General features: G+C 41.8%; 1 protein-coding gene across 1 annotated transcript in view; it reads right to left on the bottom strand.

Annotated features, from left to right (window-relative positions):
• The window catches only part of RFX6 (regulatory factor X6), a 432,357-nt gene that overhangs the window by 200,564 nt on the left and 204,947 nt on the right, over window positions 1-26,846 (bottom strand). Inside the window, exons 7-9 of the mRNA XM_085609250.1 lie at window positions 24,971-25,078; window positions 14,300-14,377; window positions 2,201-2,314 (exon numbers count right to left, since the gene is read on the bottom strand). Of these exons, the coding sequence (XP_085465376.1) occupies window positions 2,201-2,314; window positions 14,300-14,377; window positions 24,971-25,078 (300 nt within the window). The remainder of the gene's footprint in view (window positions 1-2,200; window positions 2,315-14,299; window positions 14,378-24,970; window positions 25,079-26,846) is intronic.

The following is a 26,846-nucleotide window of genomic DNA, read 5'->3' on the forward strand; positions in this document are numbered from 1 at the left end:
CAACATAGAACCCAACACCTTGACTCTGCCATCTTTGAGTCCTACCCTGCCGAGTGGTGCCACCGCAGTCCTGCACCCTTGGAAGTGGGCCTGAAGGTCTTCTGCCATCTCATCTGTGGATCCAGCAGAACCTATGCTTCTCCTTCACTGTGTGGCACAACCCTGAGCAGAACCAATGCATTGCTTCTGCTGTGTGAACCTTCCCAATGCAAGGACTTTGCTTGGCAGCCCTCAGCCCCGCCGGAACTGCCGCTGTGCAATGCAACCTCGACGCAGATATTTGCATTGCAAGATCCACATTGATGGCATCATCGATGACAACACAGGACTCTGCTTTGCAAGCTTCCTCTGAACTAGTCAGTGCACAATGCATGTCATCACAGGGCTCCGTATCATAAACCCTTTGTTGATGGCATCTTCAATGACAATACTGGACTTTTGCAGCTTCACAGCTCCTAGGAATTGTTGCTGAGTGAATGCATCCTCAACGCAGGACTCGACAACTCTTCACAACCAGGATGTAAGTTACTCTTGTTCAGCGAAACTATCTGGGTCCTTGTAGCCAGCCCGTAATCCATCATGTTAAACCTCAACTTGTGCCTTTGTCCTGGTCTAGCGCATCCAGATATCCATAGCTGGTGCTTTTGGCTTTTTGGCACTATATTCACTAAAATCTGTGAAATTACATTTATTTGCTTCTACTAATTGGATGTTTGGCATTTTGGTCTTATTTATTAAATTCTGTGGGATTTTTCTTGTGTTGTGTTTTCACTTTATTACTGTTTGATGTGCTGCATAAATACTTTAATTGCTTCTAAGTTCAGCCTGACTCCTTTGTACCAAGCTACTAAAGGTTTGAGCACAGGTTAATTTGGGGTGTGATGGTGACTTCAACTGAACAAGAATTGTGGTTGCCCCCTCAGTAGGGTTTTACTTCCCTCAACCAGTAACCCAATTTCTTACAAGCACCAATAAAGTAACCATAACCCTAGCCTGTTGTGTGTAGTCTTACGTCTTACATGTGTATAAAGGTACATTTTGTTATCAAAATAAGCACTGGGTTGGACAACTAGTATTATGCTGCTGGGTGAATGTTTAGTTCTGAGTTTGTGCAACCTCACACTGTCGCCTTCAGAAACCTCTAACTGCTACAACTGATAGTCAATTGCTGAAGGGGTTGTATGTGACCCAGTTTTTCAGAGTGGTAGAATGAGGACTCCCTGACACAATGCTGAGGCACAGTAGCCTTGATTGTCCCGTTGCCCACAAAATGGCGTCTGGCAACAAGAAAAATATTTAAATGCAGAGAACAAACAAACATGTACCGATAGTCAAATACGCTTATTCATGTAATTTAAATTTTAACAAATTCAATGAAACAATAAAAAAACACAGAATTAAAACATTAAAAAATTTAATTTATGCATAGTCTTACGTTATACTTATTATAATACCATATTGAAACCAGGGTCTAATAAAAGGCAACATTACTGTATGACCTTAGGGGAGTGCATGCACTATTTTCTAGATCTCACCTACAGGCACCTTTAGAGGTTTGTGGAAGAAGATAACGGGCCTGACTTAGAGTTCGGCAGTTTGACAGAGATGCGCACATTGGATGTCACTTTATTCAATTTTACGTTTCTCTATTTCTCAATAACGTCCTGTAGGCAATGCTTTCGGAAAATACACGTTTTCAATTATGTACAAAAACGTTCTTTTACATTATCATTTTTCAGATAAGAATAGTTGTTTTTGTGCTGCGAAATCTGCATTTATCAGGACGTTTGATAAGCATTTACCCTGCTTAATTTAAAAACATCTGGTAACTTTAAGTTTTCTTTTGAAGTTGATAAAAAAAAGTTCATGAAATCCGAGAAAACATGGTCTCACAGTTTCACTTGCTTAACCACTTTACTTCTAAAAATGTGCTTCTGAAATGATTACCTTAAGAAAGGATGTAGTCTGCAGGCGTGTGGTTTTATGTTTCATAATATTTGGCTGATGTGATCTGTTTGGTAGTATATTTCTATGATTGAAAAATAAATCTATAAATTATTGCAGGTGACATGTTGGACAAAAAATATATTTTATCCGCGCGTTCTGTGCTTGCAAACCCAAGTACCCCTTTCTTATCTTGAACCACAGGAGGAGAGAATATTTGCAAATTATCCATTCGTTCCAAAGTGAACCCACATACCTTGTAGAGAATGGAGTCGCACACACAGAAGATATCTATGATAACTGGATTTTCAAGCAAGGGAAGAAGGTGATCAGGCATTCCTTGCCAAAAATGTAATATGAAATGCTGAATCTGAAACAGATAAAATCAGGACTATATATAAATAACAAAATAATGCAAATTCTATGTGTAAGAAGCTTGCCATTTTTTTTTATCACACTAAGGTTTGATAAAGATTCTGAAACAAATACAACAGTCATTTGGTGCCTATTAGATAATCAGTGATATTCTTAGAAGATTTAAAGATGTTCACAGATTAAAAGCACATCCGTACTTCTGATGTCAGTAACTGATGTGTTAACCACAATCCGTCCAAAGAGGGCTTAAAAGAGGTTAAACGAGGTCATATAGTCATCAGAACACAGGAAAAACTGAGCACAGCGCCATGCTTGGACAAAAGGTCAGTACTGGTATCACCTTTAAAGCAACAGACCAATGAGGCTGCCTGGTGATTTATGATACAAATAATTAGAATCAAGTAATTCTCAAACAATTGTCCACACATTACACCAAGCTGAAACTCAGTCCTTCACCTGGGAAAAAGGGCACTTTCCTCAGAGCTACTGAACTGCCTTACAAACAGGCATCATCTGTCAAAATAATCCTAATTCCTGAACAAACTATGATATAAGGTATAAATTAAGTATACCCTGCAACATTAAACTAATAATTCCATAATCCGCCGGAAAACTAATCGTTTCAAGATGTATATCTATTTTGGTACCACACAACACATTTAGTTAATTATGAAACAATTTGCTCCAACCACAAGGACACACAACAGAGACAGTACACATTTGATTATTACGACTGAAGACTGTTTGATGGGGCACAGGGTGGATAGCAGCTATTGGAGCCAAACAGTGGTACTTGAGGTCGTTTCTGTTTGTTGTCTTGGAGTCTGTCATACTATGGCTCTGCAAATTAGACCAAGTTACATTTTATTGTACTTGACTCACATGGGTCAAAGGCAAGTAGTCAATGTCTACTCAGGAAGGGAGTATGTGGAACAAGTGTTAGAATTTAACTACCTACAGGAACAATAATGTATTGTCTTGCCCTGTTCTTGTCTTTTGTATGAAGAAAAGTACTTTGATCACACACTATTGCTTAATACTACACAGTCCAATTAAAGAAATTAAACACAGGGTTAAATCCTTCTTGTGATCTTGAGGGTGTTCACCCCTTGGTATCTCCCACTAAAGGAGTACTCCAACATCTGCAATTCCTAGCACCTCGTCCGGGATACATAGCTGACTAGGCACAAGTGCAGATCCCTCAATCATGCAATGCTTTCATGCACCCAACTGTTCAATTCACTTTTCACATTGAGATATTTGTAAGAAAGCCTTAAGGCCTGATGTAGAGCTTAGCAGATGAGTACTCCATCATAAATGTAATGGACATCTCATCAACCTTATTATAAGTGCATTATAGTCTAATGTTTTTGACAGAGTACCCATCCGCCAAGCTCTAAGACAGGTTCTTGGTTCGTTTGGCAGGCATCAGACCGTTAATCAATCTATTTTTCACACAGGGTTCGCAAGCCCCAAGGTTATCTGCTTCTGGTAGGTGTGGGACGGACATGTTAAGTAGTCCTGCTCCTAATACTGTGGTGTCTGAAATTTTGGCGCTGCCATGGCATCCATGTTTGGAACTTGAAAACATCAGGAATTTGAACACAGTAGCTTACTACAGCAGATCTCAAGTTTGGCAATTGTCACCTCCCTAGGCAAGATGAAGAAGCAACACTAGTTCAGCAGATGAGACCCCCAGACCGATCTTGACCTCAAGGATGAGTCTGGCAGTTGCAGTCTCCAGCCTGATCAGGGAGCACATGTTGGTGTTTATACGACACTCACTGCCTAAAGTTGGCTACAGCAGCAACAGTTTCTCAGCCAAGGTGGGCAGTCGATCTGCCTCTGTAATTTTTTCTGTAGAAGGCTTGATGGGGTTCAGCATGTGATTCATTTAGAGAAACATGCTGAACACACTCCTGGAAGTCTCATACTCCAAAGAAATTCCCCATTGACTAAAACTTTCCATCGGCCCTTTCCCTTTTTTAATGCAGGAGTAGTGATCACAATCTACAAAAACAGTAAGGTACTATAGAAGCATAAAACCCAAATCTGGAGACCTTTAACAGGTTTTCCACAAACTGAAGGCCACACTACCCCTGAAAGTCAACTATCTATGCCCCATGTGACGTCTGATTACCACGCCTAACAAGATCCCCCACCGGTTCCAGAACCTAATGATGAGAACACCTTCAGCTTTCCAATGCACTCTGGGCCATCACCTTGTAATATAAATACTTGGCATAACACAGAGAACTATGCACTAGCCCCAGGGAGTCTCAGTCACGAGAATTGCCTGGTCCCACCTCCCACCTTTATACGCAGATTGACAACCCAACTCACCACGCGGCAATCTTTCAACAATCAGTCAGACCCCCCCAACTAAATTAAAGTTCCAATGAACACCTGCAATGCATCCCTCCACACTAAACCATTCTAACAAGCCTACAGCCCAACTCAACAGCAGCATACAAAACCCTCCCAGAACTCCAGAATTAAATGGCCAGTCCCCACCGAGCACCATCAGCAATCTATCCCCAACAAAAACCTACACAAAATCACAAAGAGAAATGATAAGCTGGTAATCATCTTAACCATTCTTGGCCTGCCCCTACCCTCTCGGTCACACCAAACCACATCACAAGAGAAGCACCCTATGTATACACCCCACCAAACATGAACAGCCAATAACTCACATACCAAACACACACTATCACCCATGAGAATTCCAAACCTAGACAAAGTAAACTACAACACCCACACTCCCAGAACAAACAAACAATCAGAGCGTCAAGGAATACACCCATCATGACTTCCTCTGGTTTGACTCCTAAACACAGATGAGACATCCCTACACCTTGGCTTCTTCATCATATCAGGATGGAGAACAACATACTTAATGAAGATCTAAAAAGCATCTCTCTGACCTTAAAACTGGTTTTTGTATCATAACAAGAGTTACACTCACAATCTAATTTGTCATACCACATTATCAACAACACCTCCCCTACACAACAAGCCTGTAGAATGCTTCCATGGCCTTCCAAAACAGTATCAAACTATACCCACCAACCCACAAGAGGTGCCAATCAGCTATTCACAGTAGAAGTCAGAAACCTGTTGCTGAACAATGAGGAAGTAATACTGTCCCCTCCAGTACCAACATATGCACTATTGGTGATGATTAACTCTACTGCTTGTAAGCCACGTATCAGAGAACAAAAAATTACCTGAGGGATTCTGGTCTCTATCCCGCTGCCAGCAAACCATACAACCTCTTCCCATCAGGAAGTGTAAACCCTAAAGGACTTATTACACAACTGCAGATCAGTGGACAGACATGCCACAGAATTTGCCAAAGCCATCATCTATCATGAGCTGGACTGCATACTCCTAGTAGAAGCATGGCTAAACTGATCCTCCACCACCTCTTATATATACCCATTCCCCCAAACGTCACCAAAAAACCTCTAGACTGCTAGCTAAGACAGCGAGGAGTGAATGCAGTCATCCATGGAAACTCATTACACATAAAATTCTTCCGGGTAGATGACCTGTCTTCCTGTGAGTACATGGGAGTAGAAATCCTCTCAGGGGGCAGATAAATAGCTAAACTGCACCTGGTCTATCACCCCCAGGAGACAACTATCTATTCCTACAACAAATAATGGAAACCATCACAATATACTCCATGCAACACCACATCCCCATATTTAAAGGTGATTTCAACCTACACTGGAATGTTGGAGATGACCCACTGGTATCCATTCTATTCAACTTCATCACTGATCAAAACATCTGCAAGCCTGCACAATCTCAACGCATGCCAAAGATACCACACTCCATCTAAGGTCCAAGAAAGGAGCTACAAACCATGATTCTATTATCTCAACTAATGGTCAGATCCTCATCAAATCTTTGTTCACATCCCGACAAATATACAGAAGGTCAAAGCCTCAAACCTAAATACTAAACCAGGGACATTAACAATTTTAACAAAGATAACCTTGCCTCTCATTTTCAAATAACCCTCACCCTCCCAAATGGCCTGCTAGGAGTGACAGAGCTGCATGATCATTATAATACAACAATAATGGCCACTATGAATGCAGCGGTCCCACTTCCACTCAAACAACACAAACACAGAATAGCTCACCCCTGGTACAACCAACACTTAAACATAGAAAAGAGGGCTCTAAGACTTGCAGAGAGAGCTGGGAGACATAATCCCTCAACGACACATCCAAAATGACTATGGAAAAGTTGAAAGTACTACAAAAAGAACATATGTGTTAGACCTGGCATCCTTTGGCATTATTTCACCTGTCTTTTTGCTTCTGACCCCCTGTTTCTGACTGTGTGCTGAACTTCATTTTTGCTGGTTTTAGGGCTCTTGGCACTTTTTCACTTCTGGCTGCTGACTGGTGCTAAAGTGCATGTGTTCTGTCCCTAAAATGTAATGGCATTTGGTTTCGCCATGATTGCCATATTTGATTAACTGATAAGAAGTCCCTAGTACAGTGAACTACATGTTCCCATGGCCTGTAAATCAAATGCTACTAGTGGGCCTGCAGCACTGATTGTGCCACCCACATGAGTTGCCTTTCAAACATGTCTCAGGCCTGCCACTGCAGAGCCTGCGGGTGCAGTTTTACCCTGCCATTTTGACCTGGCAAGTTCACCAACTTACCAGGTCCAAACCTTTCCTTTTATTACAAGTAAGGCATTCCTAAGGTAGTCCCTAGGTAGCACCATGGGCAGGATGCAGTGTAGTTAAAAGGTAGGACATGTATGTTTGAGTTTTACATGTCCTCGTACTGAAAAACTGCTAAATTAATTTTTCATTACAGCAAAGCCTATCTCTCCCATACGTTTTGCTTTGGAGCTGCCTTGTAACACTTTACAAGAGTAACTTCCAATTGGGAGCAGATAGAAAACTTAAGTTTGTTGTTTCTGGACTCACAACTTAAAAACACATCTTTTTTGTGTAGTTGGTTTGCAAATTGCAGGTTTGAAAATGCAACATTTATAAACCTGACATTTTCTTACTTTAACAATTCTGTGCCTCTGCCTGTCCCTAGAATACAGATCTGGATCAGGGTGACAGCTGGGCTTTGTGCATTCCCTCTAGACAGTCACACAAAGGGACCGGTGTGTGCCCTGCATATTCTGATGACCTGAGCTACAGTGGCGGGAGGAGCTGAAAATTGCACATGAATAGGGCTGTGTCTGTCCCCTCACAAAGAGCTGCATACCGCGCTCTAGTGTGGCCAGAGTCAAGGCCAGGAAGGGCAGGGTCTTGTTCACTACAAAAACCTTTCTATGAAGTCTCCCCACTTCAAATGCTAAAATGAGTATAAGTACTGGACCGCTGACACCATATACTCAGAACACGTCTGGACTCACGACATTCTGCCAGGAAGAAGAGCTGTTATGCTGCCAGGAGGAACTGCCACTTTGCTGCTTGCTTTGCTGTGTTGGCCTGCTGCTACTGGCTTGTGAGTTGGAGGACTGGACTTTGCTGTCTACATGCTGCATTTCTAAAGGTTCTCCAAGGACTTGCTGGATTAGCGGCCTGTTGGAAGGCTCAGAGATATCAAAGACTTCACCTGCATTTTGCTACCAGCACCTGGGCTCCTCTACTGTGAGTCCTGCTTTGCCAGGTGGTGCCAAATCCAGTCCTGGGCCCTTGGAAGTTAGTGTTTGTGCTGCAACCCAGGAAACCAATGCATAAACTCCAAAGTGTGATTTTGGAATGGCGCATCCCTGAGAAACTGACACATCACCGCTGCCTGCACCACAATCGTGGTTCTCACTTGCAGAGTGTGTGATGCATCGACCTTGACTTACAACGCTACACTGACATTTCAGATGCATCGCCGTTGCTGCACCAAAGCGGTGGTCAATGCTTGCAGAGTGCGCGATGCAACAACTTTGACTTCCAATGCAGCCTCGAATTTGCCACACCACCTCCTAAGAACTGCTGCTGCTTGAGTCTCAGACATCGCTTCACCGACGTCTGTGATGCACCGTCCTGACTCCGACGCATCTCCTGCCCGGCGTGTCTTCTCATCGACACATCGCCTCCAGCCCAGTGGTTCGACATTGACACATCAGCACTGACGCACAAAGCCACGAGATTTCAACACATCATCCCTACCAGATACCCCCAGTTGGAGCTATTCACTTCTAAGCACTGCATTTTGATTTAATCATGCAAAATTCATATCAAGTCTTATGTATGTTGGATTTATGTAGTATTGGTCTTGTTCTACTCAGATAAATATTTGATATTTTTCTAAATTGGTGAAGAGTACGTTTGTGGCTTTTCCCTGTGTTACTTTGTGTGTGTTCACAAATACTTTACACATTGCCTCTTTAGTTTAGCCTGACTGCTCTGTGCCAAACTAATAAAAGGTGAGCATAGGTGAACTTTTAGTGTGCACTACACTAACCCTAAATAGAGTGGTGGTCCCTACTAGGACAATGTGCAGACCTCTGCCAACTAGAGACCCTTTCCTAACACTGGTGGCAGCAGTGAGAATAGGACTTGTATTGTGCATTACATACAGTGATTGGTGTAAACTACTTCCACATCTCAGACCATTATGTACCAATATACTATTTTTCATTGTTCGCTTTAGCAACCTTTTGAGTTTTTGCAACAACTGTGTTTCAAGCGAGAGAGCCATTAACATTAACTGTACTTGCAGTACTGGAATTGGAGCAGGAAAAGTTGGAAACCTACATGGTGTCCCAGCTCAAAGGTTTCTGCAAGGAGCTCAAATGTTCTTTTAAAGGCCTCACTAAAAATGAGGAGCTGCAAAAGGTGCTAAGGGCCTGGTTAGCAGTCAGGGATACAGCTGTGCACGCAGACGATGTGAATGTTGTTGTGGAGAATGAGGAACAAAGTCTGCATTTAGGATTGCTAGAGGAGCCAGCATTGTCTATGGGGTGGGGGGCCAACATGAATGGTGGAAGAGCTCCCCTCCAGAGCTGGCACTACTGTTTTTTCTAAAGGTCTATCTTCAGTAGTGTTGAAGGACAGGCGGGAAGAAAGGCAGCTCCAGTATGAGCTGGCAAAACTCAATGTGGATGTGGAAAATAGAAATTGGCAATGGAGAAAGATAAGTTGGCCATGGAGGAGAAGAAAATGCTTGTAACTCAGGAGCTGAGATTGAAGGAGCTAAATTTGAAAGTCAAGAGGGCTGAGTCCAGCACAGATGGTGGCAGCCTATCTTCAGCATACTCAGAGGGAAAGGTACACATACCCAAGAGTCTGGTGCCTTATAATGGAGTAGGAGAGGACATAGATTGGTGGTATCAGGCCCACAAGATAGCTTTGCAACTTCACAGGATTCCTGAGAGGGATTTGGGTGCAGGTTTGTGGAACAGTTCAAAGTGGATGGGAGAGACACCTTACTGGCCCTAGCGGAAGAGGACAAGACAAAGTACCCCACCATGAAGGAGGCCCTAATCAGGATATTTGGTCTGACCCCAGAGAGATACATGCAAAAGTTTAGGTTAAATGTGAAACTTGTTCCTCAGACAAGGGTAGAGTGTGTTGATTCTTTTTGCAGAAGGGCAGTGAGGTAAGAGATTATCAGGGACTGTGCAATTTGATTGAACAAGAGCACATGCTTAGTATTTGTTTTCCAGAACTGTGTCAACACTTGATTGACAGTAGGCTTTCTGACCCCAGGAAGCTTGTCAAGGAGGTACCACTTGAGCAGCATCAGGGTCCACAAGACGTAGTATGTGGGAAACTCAGCCAAGGGTGGGCAGGGTCCCCAAAAGAAGTAGGAGTTCTCTAAAGGGCCCCAAACTAGTTTTCAGGGTAAGGATTCCCAACTCCTCAACAAGAAGAAGAAACGGTCCCCTACATGAAAGCCTGAAGGGAAGGGACCCCGAAGTGTTTTGAGTGTAATCAGGAAGGGCAAAAATAAAAGAGGAAGGAGCAAGGGAAACCCACTCTTGCACTTTAAGATGACCCAAAAGCAGCATAAAGAGCCATGCATGTGAACAAAATAACATAAGACATGCTGGTTCGTCTGTGTGGATGGGTGACAACATATTCCGTTGTCTGTGTGTATGAGTGCCAATATGTTTGTGTGCCTGCTTGCCCATGTGTCTGCTGATCTATGTTTGTGTGTGTGGCAATAGGCTGGTCTATGTGCATAGATGTCTTTGTGGGTATTCTATCATATTTGCATGTATGTATTGTGTATCTCAGCGTGTGTATGGATGTTGTGTGCCTGTCTGCATGCATGCCTGTACTTTACAAAAGTAAACCCTATTAGCTTTGTCAATGCTTAGAATTATCTGTCTGCATTTCATCTTCCTTTGCAGGAGCCTTGTGCAATGCCAACACTTGTGACGGGGAGCTGGGAGCGCACAGTACCTAACACATAACTCTGAATAATGAATGAACCTTGGTCTGAATGGACCACATCCCTGGACTGGCTTCCATGCTCAGAATTCGCACATGACTTAGCTACATTTGTGAAATCTCCGGTGCTTGCAAGCAGATCTATTAGCACTTTCTTGCATTCCTTCTGGGAATGCAGCCTTGCACAAAATATGCCTATTTACAGTCTGTGCATTAGCAGATTGGAAAATCAGCTGTGAATGCGGTCTTTCAAGCCTACTTTATCATGAAGAATATTCATAAAATTTCACTTACACTGGTCTATGGCCGTCCGACGCATGCAAAGGGTTAAAATGTTAATTATCTGCTGCCAAAGTGTTTTTTTCTTAAATTTGGAGAGGTTTGTTTTTGTTTAACTTGGTGTGGCAGCTCCATTCTAGCTGTCAGAAAATCGCATCTACCCCTTGAAAAGCCTCTCCTTAAATTAGGTGTGCTGCTATGATGTCGTTGTGTTTCTAGAGCCCTGAAAAGATATTTATTTGGAAGCCTTTGTTTTTAAGGTATGCCAGCCAATGTGTGTGATTTTGTAAAGGGCATTGATATCTCTTGAGGTGAGATTAATGTCAGAATTCAGCTACTGATCACCGCCGGCAGCAAGCAGTGATCACTCGAAATTTAACCCCAGTCCCTGATCCTGCCTATTTAAATTGCAGACTTGTGCCAGACAAGCCTGGGCTATGTGGAAAACCTGCAGAACCTGTAAGCATGTAATGGCAAATTGAACATATGTTAGGAATGCATTATTAACCGCAAATAGGCCTATTATATGGGAAATGTAAGCACTGATTAATACCATATACAGGACTTTATTTGAGTGGGCCGGGTCCTGCCGGTGCTCAGCACCTGCAGTCCTGAAAAGCAGGTGCTGCGACGGGTCTCTATTGGTCTCTCCAATTTTGCCCTCACCGTCTGCGTGAAAAAACATAGGGGCAGATTTATGTAGCACTTGCGCCACTTTTGCGCCGCCGTTGCGTCACTTTTGTGACGCAGCAGCGGCGCAAATCCTGCGCCATGGTGCGGGGTATTTACAACATGACGCATCTGGGAGATGCGTCACGTTGTAAATCCCTGCGCCACATGTAGGCGTTCCAGGGCAGGTGGGGGCGTTCCGGCGCAGGAACGCCTCCTAAAAGTGGCTGAGTGAAATCTACAAGATTTCACTCAGTCACTTTTAGGCCCATGCTGCGTCAAAACCCTGCGCCTGCTTGAAGCAGGCGTAAGGATTGACGCAGCATTGTAAAGATAGGGCCCCCCAGAGCATTGCTGGAGCTGCGTCGCGCTTGCGACTCAACTCCAGCAATGCGTCACTTTTACGGCACAGATGCGTCACGCATCTGTGCCATTTTTGCCCCATGGTGCGCCGCATTATAAATGCGGCGCATCCATGGTGGCGGAGCTGGGGCGCAAAATAACTGGCGCATCCCTGCTGATATGCAGGGATGCGCCAGTTATTATAAATCTGCCCCATAATCTTAATTCTGCAGCAGTAACACCCTTCACTGCCCTTGATGTAACTCCAAAGACTGGTTATGTTTCGTTCACAGTCTCACCATGTCACCAGCATTTTCAGTGTTATATACAACGCAGCCATTGTTTGTGTTTATTTATCTTATGCAACTAACAAGCATTGACAAATCCAATAGTCCTGGCTTGTTATAGCTGTAATGTTACTTGAATTATATATCTGGATGCAATGACAGTAGCAACAAAATACTAGTCATGTGGCACACTAGGCCAAGAACACATTTTTAGCTTGTATGTTTTTAAGCCACTCCCTTAATTACATCGGCCACGCCCCTTTGAGAGACCCCAGCGTTTTTTTCATCCCACTTAAACCCCTGGCCATATACATGCTCTTATTTAGTGCCTCTGTCAGCGAGTTGGTTCCCTTTCTGTTCCGCACAGTCGGAAAATAATTGAAGTATATTTCAAATCACTGTTTTCTAAATATGTTATAATAATAATAATGATGGCATGCTTTATCGTTTGGTGGCCCCTCTAAATGGCAGGTATTACTAATGCCAAGGCAATGGCACTGATCCTGTCGACAGCAGAATGTCTAAAAGTTGAGTCGGCCTGTCGGGATTAAAACTTGTAGCAGTTTCGAGCTTTCGGCTCTAATACTTTTCAAGTCTGCAAGAGACAGCTGTATTTTTAGTTGTTATGCTACCAAAGTAGAGATGAAATGAGTTGACATCAAAACATCACAAGCAGAATAATTATGTTGAGAGTGGAATAACCAGCCTAAAATGAAATTAGAAGGAACACATTTAATCTGTTAGCAACTCTACCTTTAGGGTGCTCTATATCATAGTTATTCATAACTGTTCTTAAAGATTTGTTACATTGTATTTGGTTCATGAGGGCGTGGAATCGTTCCATAGAGTGGGAGTAAGGAGGAAGATGCTTGTGTCTTATCTTTGCTTTTCTTGGCTTGGGGATCTCCAGTACCATAAGCCTAGAGCTACAAATGATGTGAGTAAGCACATTGAAGACATTTTATTTCTTATTCTAGGATTTTATCACAAGGTCCACTTCCATAAAGTGTTCAAAAATATTCCCAACGGGGCTTCATGGTATATGCCCCATTGGGAAGTCAGGGTGCAAACTTGTTGCCAAGATTGTGAGTTTTTTTCTTTGTTTAATGTATTTTGTCACTCAATGTGCAGCCGTTCGTTTGTCTATTTTAGCTATTGTCCCAAACCTCTCAAAATATACTTTAGATGAGGGCATGTTTCATTGTTTCCAATATAGTTACTCTGTTGCTTAATTGAGCAATATGACTGCTTGCCAAATCGTACAAAAATATATATATATATTATTAATCTCATAGGCGAAACCAATTGTATATACCAATGCTTGTTTTTATTGTAATATTTGAATCTGACACCATGTCGGGGTATATTAACGAACATTAACACCAGTGCCACAATGTGATATAATGGTAAATGCTTCAAATTAAATCTACTAACTTTCACAATTCCATGTCACACATCATAAAGTCAACCTCCAAACCTAAAGATTTCACTTAAAGTGTGTATTCTTGACCTCCGAAAAATAATACTTTAGAAAAAAACTCCTTCCCCAATCCAGTGCCAGGCAAACTTTGCTCCTTTGGTCTAGATATTCAGACTAAGTACAACAAATATGATTATCCTTTCAAGTTTCATTCATGCCATTTGCTTTGACTTAGATGAGGACAATGTGGGCAAAAGTCATCATTCTTACATGGAGATACACATCCTTGTGATTATAAGGCAAGTAAAGGTGTATTGATATTTTTCCAAACTTTTATACCACTGAGATCTGATAAATAAGCATGTGCTGAAGCATCATATAAAAGAAACCTGAGAGCGAACTTTCATTTCAATAGAGTCATAAAACATATTTAAAATGTATTTCTATACATGATACTATGACTTACTACATAGATGAGTTGCTTTAATATTAGCCTGCCATAATCTATGTGTACTATGTGAAAATTAAAACCAAATAGAACTTACAAAAATAGATACAAATTTGTGTTTTTTCCAACTAAATAAATAAACTTACCTCTTCAAAATTTCCATTAATTGCATTGTCAAGAACACACTGACAGTGAGTTTTGTACATCATGATAAGCGTGTCCACCTGTTTGAATAGAAAACGTAAAGTAAATAAAACATCTACAGTACTTGGATTAAACATTTTTGTTGAAACGTAATTAGTTTCTGCTTTTTTGTTTAGCTATGAATTGAAATGGCTCCCCTATATTTGATCACATCACAATTTTTTTGATCTTGGGCATGAACAAACAATTGTTTTAAAAGATCAGGTTTTAATGTAGCAAAATGAAATTCCACTATGCACACTGAAGTTTTAGAATTCTACAACATGGGTGCAAATCCCATCTGCATGTGTTATTCCGTATTTATTGTACAGAAATTAGAAGTACACATTCAATGGGTTCACAGAACAATTAGGAATTGTGCAGCCATGTTCAGACATCCAGATCGTTAGACCTGCTGTCTTTTTTGGCATGGTCTCCCCTGACTTTTTTGGCTTCCAACCTCCTGTTTGAACTGTTTTGCTGGCGTAGGACTGTGAGCGCTTTGACACTGCCATTCAGTGCCAAAGCACTGTGCTTGTCATATACATACTGGTGATTAGTGTATACATGATTGGCTGATATGAGTTAGCTGTAAGTCACTTGTCAAGGGGTAAGACAAATACCTAGGGCATGTAACTCAAATGGTCCTCCGTGAGCCTGTATCACTGGTTGTGCTACCCATGGAGGTAGCTCTTCAAATTTGCCACAGGTTTGCCATGATGGGGCCTGTGTGTGCACCTTTTGGCACAGCTACATCTGTGCATTCCTGAAGACAGTCATAAACTGGGAGCGCAAGGGAATCTGCAGATCTTGGACTCTGAGGGGCCTTCCTGGGATGGATACGAGGTGGTGGAATTGGCACCTGAATTTCAAGGGGCAGGGTCTTGTCCCCACAAACAATATTGATCAAGCTTCACAGGGTAGAATGGCAGACAGGACAACATTTTGAGAAGGCCTGCACATTTCAAAGGTGGCCTTTTGAACTGATCTCATCTGCGAAGGCCATTGTGGATATAACTACTGGGGCTCTACCGTCAGGAGTTAGAGACACATTGGGGATTGGAACCATACTACACTGGTTCGACGCTGTGATATCAACAAGAGGAACTATAGAGGCAGGAGGGACTGCAACTGGATTATCCACAGACTTGTGGTGTCCTGGAGCTTGTCATGCTCTGGGAAGGGGAATATCACTTGGTGGATTTTGCCTCGATGTTTCTGGCCTGCAGATAATTGCCATCTGTTATGGCCAGGGTCCCTAAACACTTCTTAAGGGCCGGTTGGCTGGCCTCCTGTCCACGAGATCCCAGGGTGAGAAAGGATCTCGCGTTTTCCACACAAGGACCATCTCAAAGTGCACAGTAATCACACAGTGCCAAGGAGTGTGCTTGTAACAATCAGCGGCCCACCTGGAGGTGCTTTAGCGTTAGGAGTTCCAGGAGTGTGGGGGAAGTTTGCTGGGCCCGAGGGACTCGAGCTTACAACTGAAAACCTGTGATAACTCGCACTCTACAGCATGTGGTGTCCAAGGGGTGTTGAGGGAAGTTTTCCGAGTCTGCGGGACCTGAGCTGGCAGCTTAGACTGTTTCCGTACTCCAGATTGGGAGTTAGACAGTGCCTAAAATCACAGCCTCCATTCGAGGGTACCAGCTCCCTCTACCCAAACCCACACCACAAGGTACTCTGTTGTGTGAATACAGTGACTGGACAGAAAGGTCTCGTTGTGCCTTGTGTGCACCCACAGCTGGCTGCTTGGAGCAACTGCAGCTCGCACCTGCGCCAGAAGAGAAACCATTCTCCAAATTGGAAGCACGCCAGCTTCCGGTGTCACAGTATTTTACCTGCAAGGGGATAGTGATCCTGCACTTGTGAAATGCTGCTGGGTGCCTGAGGACCTAATCTGGATGGACAAGAACACGTAACTGTTTCCTTCCGCTTTAGGTGATCCCGTCAATCTAATCAAAGTGTCGCCAGCTGGTGCAACATGTATCGTTGACTAAGTGTAGTTTGAGTGGCTGGGTCACGAGGTGTAGTCAGAACCTGTGATTTTTTTACTATTACAACTGTACGGGATATGCAATATTAGGAGTGTCATGTTTTATGCTAATGTGTTAGCGTGAAAGTGATATACCTCTGGAAAACCTGGATGTATGTTTCTGTTGCTTTTGATGCGGGCGGGATTTCTTGGACCATGAACACATCGGGGAAGTACACACATGGGTTATGTTGCTTACAAGGCTGGAGGGATAACAGAGCAAGTGAATATCTATGACTAGTACATGTATGTTAATGGAAGAGGTTGACAATTGCATATAACTGTAAAGTATATCCAATGTGTATGTCGTTTCGATTTCAAAGTGTGTACAATACAAAGGCAAAGGTTTTATACATACGGTGTGGAGTCATTTTGTTATGTACACACTTTGTTACGAGGGTTGGGGTGGTGCCAATACCATACACTTTGTCTCTGAGTATAAGCCTGTTCTGTACCAAGCTACCCAAGGGTGAGCACAGGTTATCGGACAAGTGTACTGTACTCATCCCATCTAGGACAGTGGATTCTGCCTGGCTTTAATGCGTCCCAGCCAGCCAGAAACCGCTAGGTCTAACATTTTAAGCACAAATATGTAAATGGCCCTTAGTATAGACAATTTAGAGCTGATTCACAGAAGTATTTATGATTACGGGAAACAGAACTACAAGGGTACTCTTTTCCTTACACTTACATGCCTTTGTGAACTGTCCCCAAATTGCCCGACGCCCCATTTAGTAAAAGTGCAAAGTGGGCACAACCATTTCCAAATCAATTCTTAATTGGTTATGAATTGCCCTATCCTTTTTATACCCATTTGAGATGTTTTAGGGCCACTCCACAAAGTACCCAGAGTGGTAGGAGGTTGCCTTTCTAAACAAGAATTGATCATACAGAACTTTCACCAGTAGCATGGGATTTCCATTGGATCAAGATTCCTCCTAGGGGTGGTTTGTGGGTTTTCTTCGTTGGACACACCAATGGAATTAGTATAAGCCTACATGACTACATTTCTGATATTCCTTTCAGGTTTTGTTAACAGGGCCAAGATACAGTTCCTGGAACAACCTCACAATACCTCTATTATAGTAAAACAATAGGGATTTAATAGTAGTAGTAGGACTGAAGACGAGCTGTTGATTGCAAAATGCCTTATTGTTCCTGCATTATATTCATAGAATATCTACCTACTTGGTGTCTTATATTCATTTAGCAAGGTGAGTGCAAGTTCTTGCCAATAAAAATATGGTTTCCTGTTGATTTGAAAAATTATCCCCAATCTCATTGCATTACACACAGAATATTGTTGGAGGCTAATCTGAAGGTGACCTAATAAGGTGCTTTAATGAAACTACAATTAGTCTCCAACTCTTCAGCATTGCCTTATTTTCTATGAAAGCCAACAAAAGACATGCAGCTTCCTGGATAGTTGATGTGGCTTGTGAAGAAGTCCCATAAGCATGACAGAAACATGATTCATTCATTTGCCCAAATTCGGACTTTGTGGGTGAAAATGTGATCTTTTTTTTAGAATTCTATGGTCATGTTTATCCCTGAGTTTACTAAACCTTCAGACAGTTGCCTGACAAAAGTGAATACTGCAGGGTGTAGCCAATACACACATCCCCTCTGCAGCCAGCTAGGCAGCCATGATAATTTGTTCCTCCTGTTTAAATGGCAAAAAAGCCCAGCTTGTCACATTCTGATGTTTCTGGAAATATACAGGGGCTATTCACAAAAACATTTTGGAGTACATAAAGTAGAACATTTGTAGTGCTCTCTTATGTACTCTTACTTGCCTTCATAAATTATTCCAAAACATGTAAAATGGAAATATTCAAGGGATATTCACATGCAATTAGTAGAAACAAAAAGGACTGTGCTCTCTTTTTAATTTTACTTGCAGAGAGATGGCCAATTTGCGGCAAATGACAAATGTGTTTAATGGTACATAGAAAGATACTCCTGTAGTACTACTTCCCATTGTGAATCAGCACCATAATCTTCTCTATTTGACTTACTACTTGTCTTAGGTAAAGCTGTTTCCCTCTTTTTGCTGCCATTCAAGTCGCCAGAAATAATATACACATATTCTTCAATCGTCATGAACGTTTTAGAACTTCTGAATTAATTAGGAATCTTTCTATATTGTTGCACTTAAATCCTTTCCGATTTCTTCCTAACCTATGCATGCAGCATGGGATTGGTCCATAAAACAGTATATACCAACAACGTAACAATGCTAAATTCAATAGAAATGCCATGCCAAGCACGCTCACCTGTCTGCAAGATCGTCATTGCAATATTTCTAAAGTATTTTAGTACGTACTGAAACACTGCCAGTGATGAGATTTAGCAAATATGAAATCAAAATACTAATTCCCCAAATATAAAGTATGAAATTGCTATTTATCAGTAGCCATCAATCTTTAACATATGTATTTTATAAGTTTTAGTTCTTTCAAGTGAAAAATAAAATTCCAAAACATACATAATAATTCTTTGCACTCAACCTTGTCAATTAAGTATATGATGTTTAGAATCATGCCATCTTTAAGAACGATTTACATATCTTGGGAAAGTGCTCAAAATGTAGACTGAACAAGCACTACAAATCCCAAATGGAAAGAGTTTTGGGAAAATCTTGATAATATCTTCACAGTAGTATAGTCGTTCTTTTCTGATCTGTTCTGTGTTTTTCTCCAATTGTTAGTTTGCAACATTCTGTTATCACACATCAAGGGGATTGCTATAAATCTTGTATTTTGAAACTTGTATTGTAAATATATTCTGTATTTCAGAGAAACTTTGTATCAAATAGGCTGTTCCCTTCATCATTAAAAAACATACGGCTCAATGTCTTATTTTCTTTCCATGTAATTCCCACCCTTTTTTCTACCATCCCTTTTTTCTTTCTCCTCTCATCTTTCCATTAAGTTGGACAAAATAGTCAGGATGTCATCTCACTAACTGAGTAGTCAAAAGGATTTTCATAAAATGATCAATTAAACGCAATGCCTCATGTAAAAACTCTCTGGTGGAATACATACTGACATGCACTCAGCCATTAAATGGATCACAATGGGGCTTGTAAGAAATGGTCAACTGGCAGCAGAGGTCCACCACATATATTTAAGAAGGCTGTCAGGATCACAGTAATACCAGGAAGCGAAGCAGTCGAAAAGGACAGGATAGACTTTGCAAAATGCTGGTGTGATTATGTTTTGTGCGAGTGGAGGGGATGAACTTTTTGACAATATAGAACAACTCCAGACATCCTTCACCTCTGTAATGCCACAAGGCTTTACTTTTGGACTTCTGATGGCATACCCCTGACCTATGTATTAGCATAAATCAGTTGGTGCTTCCTACGGAGCTGTCACTATAGGTCTCGGAGAGGTGTGAAGTGTTGCCTACTCCCATCGCTTCTTTTGCCTGCAGATATATATCACCTGTCTTTTCCATATAATATGTATATGATGGCATTTGGGACTTATATACCTGCACTAGGATTATGTCTTTATAGTTAGAAACACACATCAATGTTGAAGGTCTTTTGTTGTCAGCCATCACTGTCTGCGCTGTGATTGGGGTTATGTTTACCATTAATGGCTCCCATGACACTGTGGGTCTCTGGCCCATCCCTTCCTGTTAGTAACTAATCGCTCTCCTTAAAATCATTCCTGATCATGTAAATGCTCTCTCTCTCAATCAAAGCCCAGTGGTCAAGATCATCCGGATTTTCTCTTGTATTTTTATGAGGGAACCCGCTTCTCTTTTGCTCAAGCCATTAGAGCACAAATGATGGGCACATGGCATACATACAAGAATGGTGGACCTAGAGGCAATGGAATGCCCTTGTGATGAGCAATTATCTAAATGAAGGGATCTATGCGCTCAACTTCACTGGTGAAATTGATCTTTGGGATCCGAGTAAATGGTGTTTGTTTCTTAAGCAGTTGAAGTTCGCTTTGGTATGGTCGAGTATACTGGTGCAGAGTAAATGGCCAAAAATATAAAGGGTAAGCATAGGACATTTGCAGCGGAGGAGTCTTTTGACCAGGATGTACCAGCTGTTAGGGAACATGACCCTGTGACCACTCCTAACCTGGAGGGACTAGGCGATTTGGCTAAACAAGTTGCCAGCAGCCAGTGTTCCTATGATGACATATCTCGACTGGGCATGCAGAAAGTGCTCATCCATTAAAGATTTTCAGAGGGATGTTACAATCCAAGAAAAGGGTGAACACCCATGGTTATCTCAAAGAGAGGATTATCTCATAAACAGTCAGCCTATGGACTCTGGAGGCACTAAGAGTTTTTTAGAACATTGGAACGTGGAGAACTCTTTTGAATACAATGGAGTGCTCCGGGCTTCTAATGGCCGGTAGAAGCCCAGAGCATCAACATTCCAATGTCTGTTCTCAGCTGTTTCTGCGAACAAAAGGCCTCACGGAGCCCAAAGGGATTTCAATCCCCTCAGGCACCGTGAGGCCCTTGTTTTACAACATATAACATTCTACCCTCTAGGGGCGGTATGTTCTAATAGCCTTAGAGCCCTCCGTAGCGGGTTCTTCTTACCAGTAAAGGCCCACTCCCTTGTTAAAGGCCTGATCCAAATGCTGGAGCAGGCTTTATTGGCTAGTAGAGCCTGCTATGGCAGGCTCTAAGCCTATAGTGGAATACCACTGTTCCAGAAGGTTTCCCTTTGACATTATCATCTCCCTGATACCCACAACAGGATGCCTAGCTATGTTCAATGACTTCATTTGCACTGATTCCAGATGAGGGTCTAGATTAAGAAATATGGTTACAAAGCCAATCTAAATTCATTAAGGAAACCAGATTAAGGGTTTTTTGAAACACTGCCAGTGATGAGGGCACCTTTTGATAACACAGCGAAGAACATTTTCTTCTTTTCCTTTGTTTTACATTTTTTAAGATTTTAGATGCCACTGTACCATAGCAGTGTCAGTGTACTTCCCTGTGCAAAAGGCTGTGGAGATGGAGGTCTCTGTTACAAAGAAACATAATGTAGGGGCAGCAATGTCAGAGTCAATAATTAAGCAAGCATTAAACATAGTGTAGTCTCAAAGTCTTTGGCCCTTTTGGAGAAGGTTGCCAGTGGTCAGTGAGATCAATGACTTTAATGTTGTAGCACAGCAGAGGGCAGAAAAAGGGAAAAAGAGTGGAAAGAGTAGTGGGTAGATGTTCGAGAGAGTGCAAGTGAAAACACTGCCAATGGCATGTAACCAAGTGCAGGGAGTGATGGACATGACGAGAGCAAAAGTAAGGTAGGTGTTTCTAAATGCACCCTACATTTATTTTGGATCTAGCCACTAATTTTGCTCAGTGAAATATGCATTCGCTACATGAGATCTCTTAAATGTTTAAATATGATAGGGTCGGACATCTTTCAAAGACCAATAAAATGAACACCAATTTTGGTTGTGCAATATGTATCAACAATTTAGTACTCTCCAAATCACTTTCAATTAAATAACTATACAAAAAAGAAATGAGTGTTATTCAGATCACTATTGTTAATTTCACATCAGTGAGAGACCCCGTTCTCTGTGCTACACACATAAAATAGAATAAACCAATGATCGAGGCGGAGATGGTTTTAGTCCTATAATGTACCAATGTAGCCAGTGCTTCCATCTATGGCTACTGTTCATGCAGTCAGATACATGCCTATGTGAAGTGATCTAAGTATTAGTAATTTTAGATCTTACTCATAAATGTATATAAGTACTCTTTTACACCCTTTTATATCCCATTGTGACTGTGAGTTGGCCTAAAAAATATAAAATGGGGGTATTTTGGTCATATACATTTATATTTAGTACAAAAAGTAAAGAATCATCCCTCTTTTCTTTTACTACTAGGGAGATAAACGTTTCAGGGCCAATTTTCAAAGGAATGTAAGAATGTGAAAAATAGCACTCCTGTGTCCCCTACCCATAAAGGTTTTAGTAAACCTGCCCCTCTGTCTCAAGTGTCCTGTGCTATCAGGAAATTTATGTTTGCTAGCCAGCCTGTTATCAGATATTGGTTAATGTGCAGCATTTTAACACTGAGCACTAATAGTCAAAAACAGACGGCAGTGTGGGCAAAAGTAAAGGTAACTAATAAAAAAAAAAGTTCGGCATTCCTCTGCCCTTTGGCTGCAGGCAATGAGCATGCGCTGTTGCTTTGGCGATGATCTATTGGTGTTGGAAAAAAAATACTCCTAATAGGGGATTTTAGCCCGCCCATTACTTACCATTTGTTGACCTCATCATCACTGTCATTTTCTTGGTTGTCTTTGGCAAGCATGAGTCTGATTCAGTATGGGTTAGTATGGGTCATTGTTTCTTCTCGGGAGCATGGCCCAAGTAGGGTATGATTCCTCGATTAGTGTTCTTCCGCGCTGCTTGCTCTTGGCACTTGGATAGTGGTTCAATTTGTTTCCCACCATCCCCTCACCCCTCCCCGTCCGCGCCGCTTGCCCGTACCCACACCCTCATACATTCCTCCTTGCCTGTCCATCCTACCCACGAAAAAAAGCGTATGACTCAGCACTATCTCTGTCTCTTTACTGATTAATGTAAACGTCTATTGATTTGGAAGGAACTTCTTTTTACTTATGTAGCCACTTCTTTCGTTTTTTTGAGGGGGCGGGGCAGAGTCATCAATGCTGCCCCCAATAGGAGCAGGCACTGAGAAAAATGTAGTTTTGACAGCTAACATCCTCTCTTGGCCTTTTCAGTGGGTCTATACTAATTTACCAGTGTGTGTGTTTGTCCGTTATGTGCACCTTGTGCTCTGTGCTAGGTTGCAGTTTTTTTCTACACTATGTAAAGGGGTATTTGTGGGAACAAGAAAAGCTGGAGACCGCATTTACACACACCACAGACCCACACACAGGCTGGTCATACAGGCACATTCAGAAACAGGTGCACACACACAGACTCACTCGGATAGACTGAAAGGTTCGAGCATGCACACGCTCATGGAAACAGAAACACAGTCACAGCTGCAACCAAAAACCCTGGCACACACTGACACACACACAAGGTAAGATTCACATGCATAAGCACTCAGGGCCACAGCACACACTCAGATAGACACGCGCACATGAACATCAGCTAACAAGTACACGCTCAAACGCACACAAACACAAACATTCATAGATACAGACAAAAAATTCACATGCATGCTCGCTGAGTCCTAGAAAGACACATGTGAACACTGGCCCACAGGTTCACATACTCTAAAACACAAACATTTACAGACAAACTTATATAAGCACTAAGGGACAGACACAACATTCATGAACATTGGCTCACACACATAGGATGCAGATACATAGACCCCTTCAGAGGCATACACAGAAATAAACGCACATGCCATGCACAGCGTGCCCATCCTGGAGACCTTCTATTTACATGAAACAGGCTTGTGCCAGGTGCCACACAGCAAAACGTACCTGGAACGATATGGGAAAAGACCCTAATTCTCTGGAACCCAGCAGTACTCCAGGTAGCTGCTTATCTGCTGCTACCAGTTCTTTGAAATACAAACAGAGTGGGCTTTGGGTATGCCTATAAGAGTATTTTCCAGTCATCTCATGCTATTGGCTGTTTGAGGTATTCCTCCTCCTATGGAGAGCTTATATTATACCTCGTTTCTGTGCTGCCTGAACCCCACGTCATAATAAAAGAAAGCGCTATGACATGGCCATCATAGTGCTTTATTTTGCTCTCCCTTTCCCACCTTCCCTCACTTGCCCACTCTCACCCACCAGAAGAAAAAAAAGCCCTATCATGTGGTCAGCATCATGGTGCTGTTTTTCTAACGCTATGTTTAGCCATGCTGCACAACATGGCTAAAAGACATTGACAATGAACCACCAGCTCTCGCATAGGCGAGAACTATTGGCTTTGCCAGTGCTTGTTTTCTAGGATATAGGAGTGTGTGAACATTTCAAAGATGGTTTTTGCTAACTTCGTGTAGTTTTCTTTGTCCTCTCCAATTTCACCAAGTTGGCAATATTTCTGCTAGAAATATCTAAGAAACCTCACAAAACCCCTGGTTTGTTGGATTGTTCGCATGGCATTACACAAAATTCCAATAGCATAAAGATGCTTACTTTCAGAAAACAACCTGGCAAACCTACCAAAAAAACAACAATTCGGCAGAACAAATGTATCATGAATATATAGCAATAACTTTGTGAACAGGTAAAGCTGATCACCTTTGGAAAGCTTTGAGGGGAGAAATATGATTTCACACACCTATAATCACAAGCACATTTATCTTATCAGCTAGGTTTAACTAAGCCACGTCTTTAACCGGGGTTCTCTTTCTTCTTTCCTGGTGCCCTATTAACACACAAAGGGAGGCGTCCAGCGTCAGATCAGTTAAACAGTGAATTATTCCTTCCACTTTCCATTGAACCCACAGCTGGCCATCACGCCGGGAGCCTCGTAAGCCCTGCTATAAATCAGTCCTCTCTGTTTGACCAGCAGGGGCGGCCCATCTGTTGAGTGTCAGTATCACAGCCGACACAGGTTTTTGGTCTGTGAATCCGCGAGCAAACATCACCCCGTCTTACCTTATCTTTTGACGTGCATCCCTGCAGCACGAGATGTTGGGCGCTGGGAAATTCTGGGAGGAGAGTTCCTGTTTTCGAACTTAGAGAGTACTTTCGCGTGAATCCTCCCTGTAATTTTTAAAATGTTAGATGCAGTTTACAAATGAAATAAAAACAAACTTGCATTTGAACACTTATTATTTCGCACAGTATTTTGCTGCATTTTTACAAGATCACTTAGAAAATTCAAAAGATGCATCTCTAAACTCTTTTTTTGTGAATATAGTGTTACTTTAATTCATGGCTTTTAGGCTGGTGTAACATGGAGAAATATCTTTCTTTCTTCTTGTTACTTCCTCTTTCCTTTTGTGCTTTATTCTACAGCCATATGCAAAGAAGAATAAGTCTCTAAGAATAGATTTTGTGGAGAATGGTATTCCTTCTTGCCCAAAAACTGTTCTGATCATAACGCAGACACCCTTGCCTCACTGAGCAAGTTTGCCTCCATTGACTCTAGGCTGCCACAAGTGTGCCAGTGCAAGGACAGAGCAGACGTGATATCTTAGTATATATAGTGCATTTCTGCTCTCTTCCTTTCACACAGTTCTGCTCTCTGCATTGCGTTGTGTGAAAGTTTAGTAAATCTGGGCCTAAGAGTTCATTTAATTTTTTGCCCTTCATTTGCTGAAATAAACAATGACTAATAAAATTAGAAATTTACATTTAGCACAGCAAAAATATCAAAGACTTGCATTCATTTCATAATTATAGTAGATTTTTTAGAGAAATGTATTTGAATTTGGCCATTTGCTATGGTGCGTAGGAGATTATTAAAAAAAAAGTCATTTAATTTATAAATAAGGTTTCTGTTAAATTGGAAAGATATTGTATGTGGTTTTCATTACAATAATTTATTTGAAATTTGAGGCAGGGCCAAGAATTATCGAGGTTCAATTAATAGAGCAGATTATTATTATTTGGTGAGCTGGGTTACATATTAACAGATACTCACCATGAATACTCGTCATAATTGGAAGAATTCACCTTTGACGTGCTGCTTCTTTTATACTTTAAAAGGTTAAAAATAACTCGACCTAAAGTAGAGTCACCCTCTACAGCAATTTTACATTTGTCAGGATATACACAGGTCGAAAAGTGCTCATAAACATGAGGACTAACCAGGCAGGCAAGGTAGCTGCGTGAATACGATTAGAACGCAGTCTGTAAATAATAATATAGTCGGTGATAGTGAGTACTTCCACATGTACATTAGAACACCCTTAAAACACTACTACAATTGGGCAAAGAAGCTAACTACAATGCAGCACTAGAAGACAGTGCTTAAGTAGATAGTCCACAATTTATGGATCTAATTTAACTACGACCTGTAAACCAACTCAACATAACTGTACCCCACCATTTACGTCTGTCTCCTCAGAAGTACCTTTTACTTCAGCTATCTCTTGGTGGTAGCATCCCTCAGGCACACTGCAATGCCACCTACATGGGATACCAAACTCAAAGCCTTCCGGCTCATATTTGGATTATAAGGATTATGAATTGGTTTATGATCACACACATTGAAGGTCTTTCAGTGGGGAAACGGCCACTACAACGCGGCCGTTTCCACGCATAACCATAACCACGCATGCATTACAACGCATGCGTGGTTACAACAAATAGCCTTTACCACGCATACCTTTACTACGAGATACGTAGTAAAGGCCTTTGTGCTAAAGTTAAAAGAAAAATAAGGGGGGGTGGGCTTGGGGGGTCCCCTTCCAAAAAAAACGTGGAATTATAAAAGGGGCCTTAAAAAAAAAGGAAACCTGTTTCCACCGTTTAAAGAAAAAGATGTGGAGGCAATCGGCGTCATTAGAGGAAACGGAAGGACACT

The sequence above is a fragment of the Triturus cristatus genome, chromosome 6 (genome assembly GCF_964204655.1).
Source record: "Triturus cristatus chromosome 6, aTriCri1.1, whole genome shotgun sequence".
Classification (NCBI taxonomy): domain Eukaryota; kingdom Metazoa; phylum Chordata; class Amphibia; order Caudata; family Salamandridae; genus Triturus; species Triturus cristatus.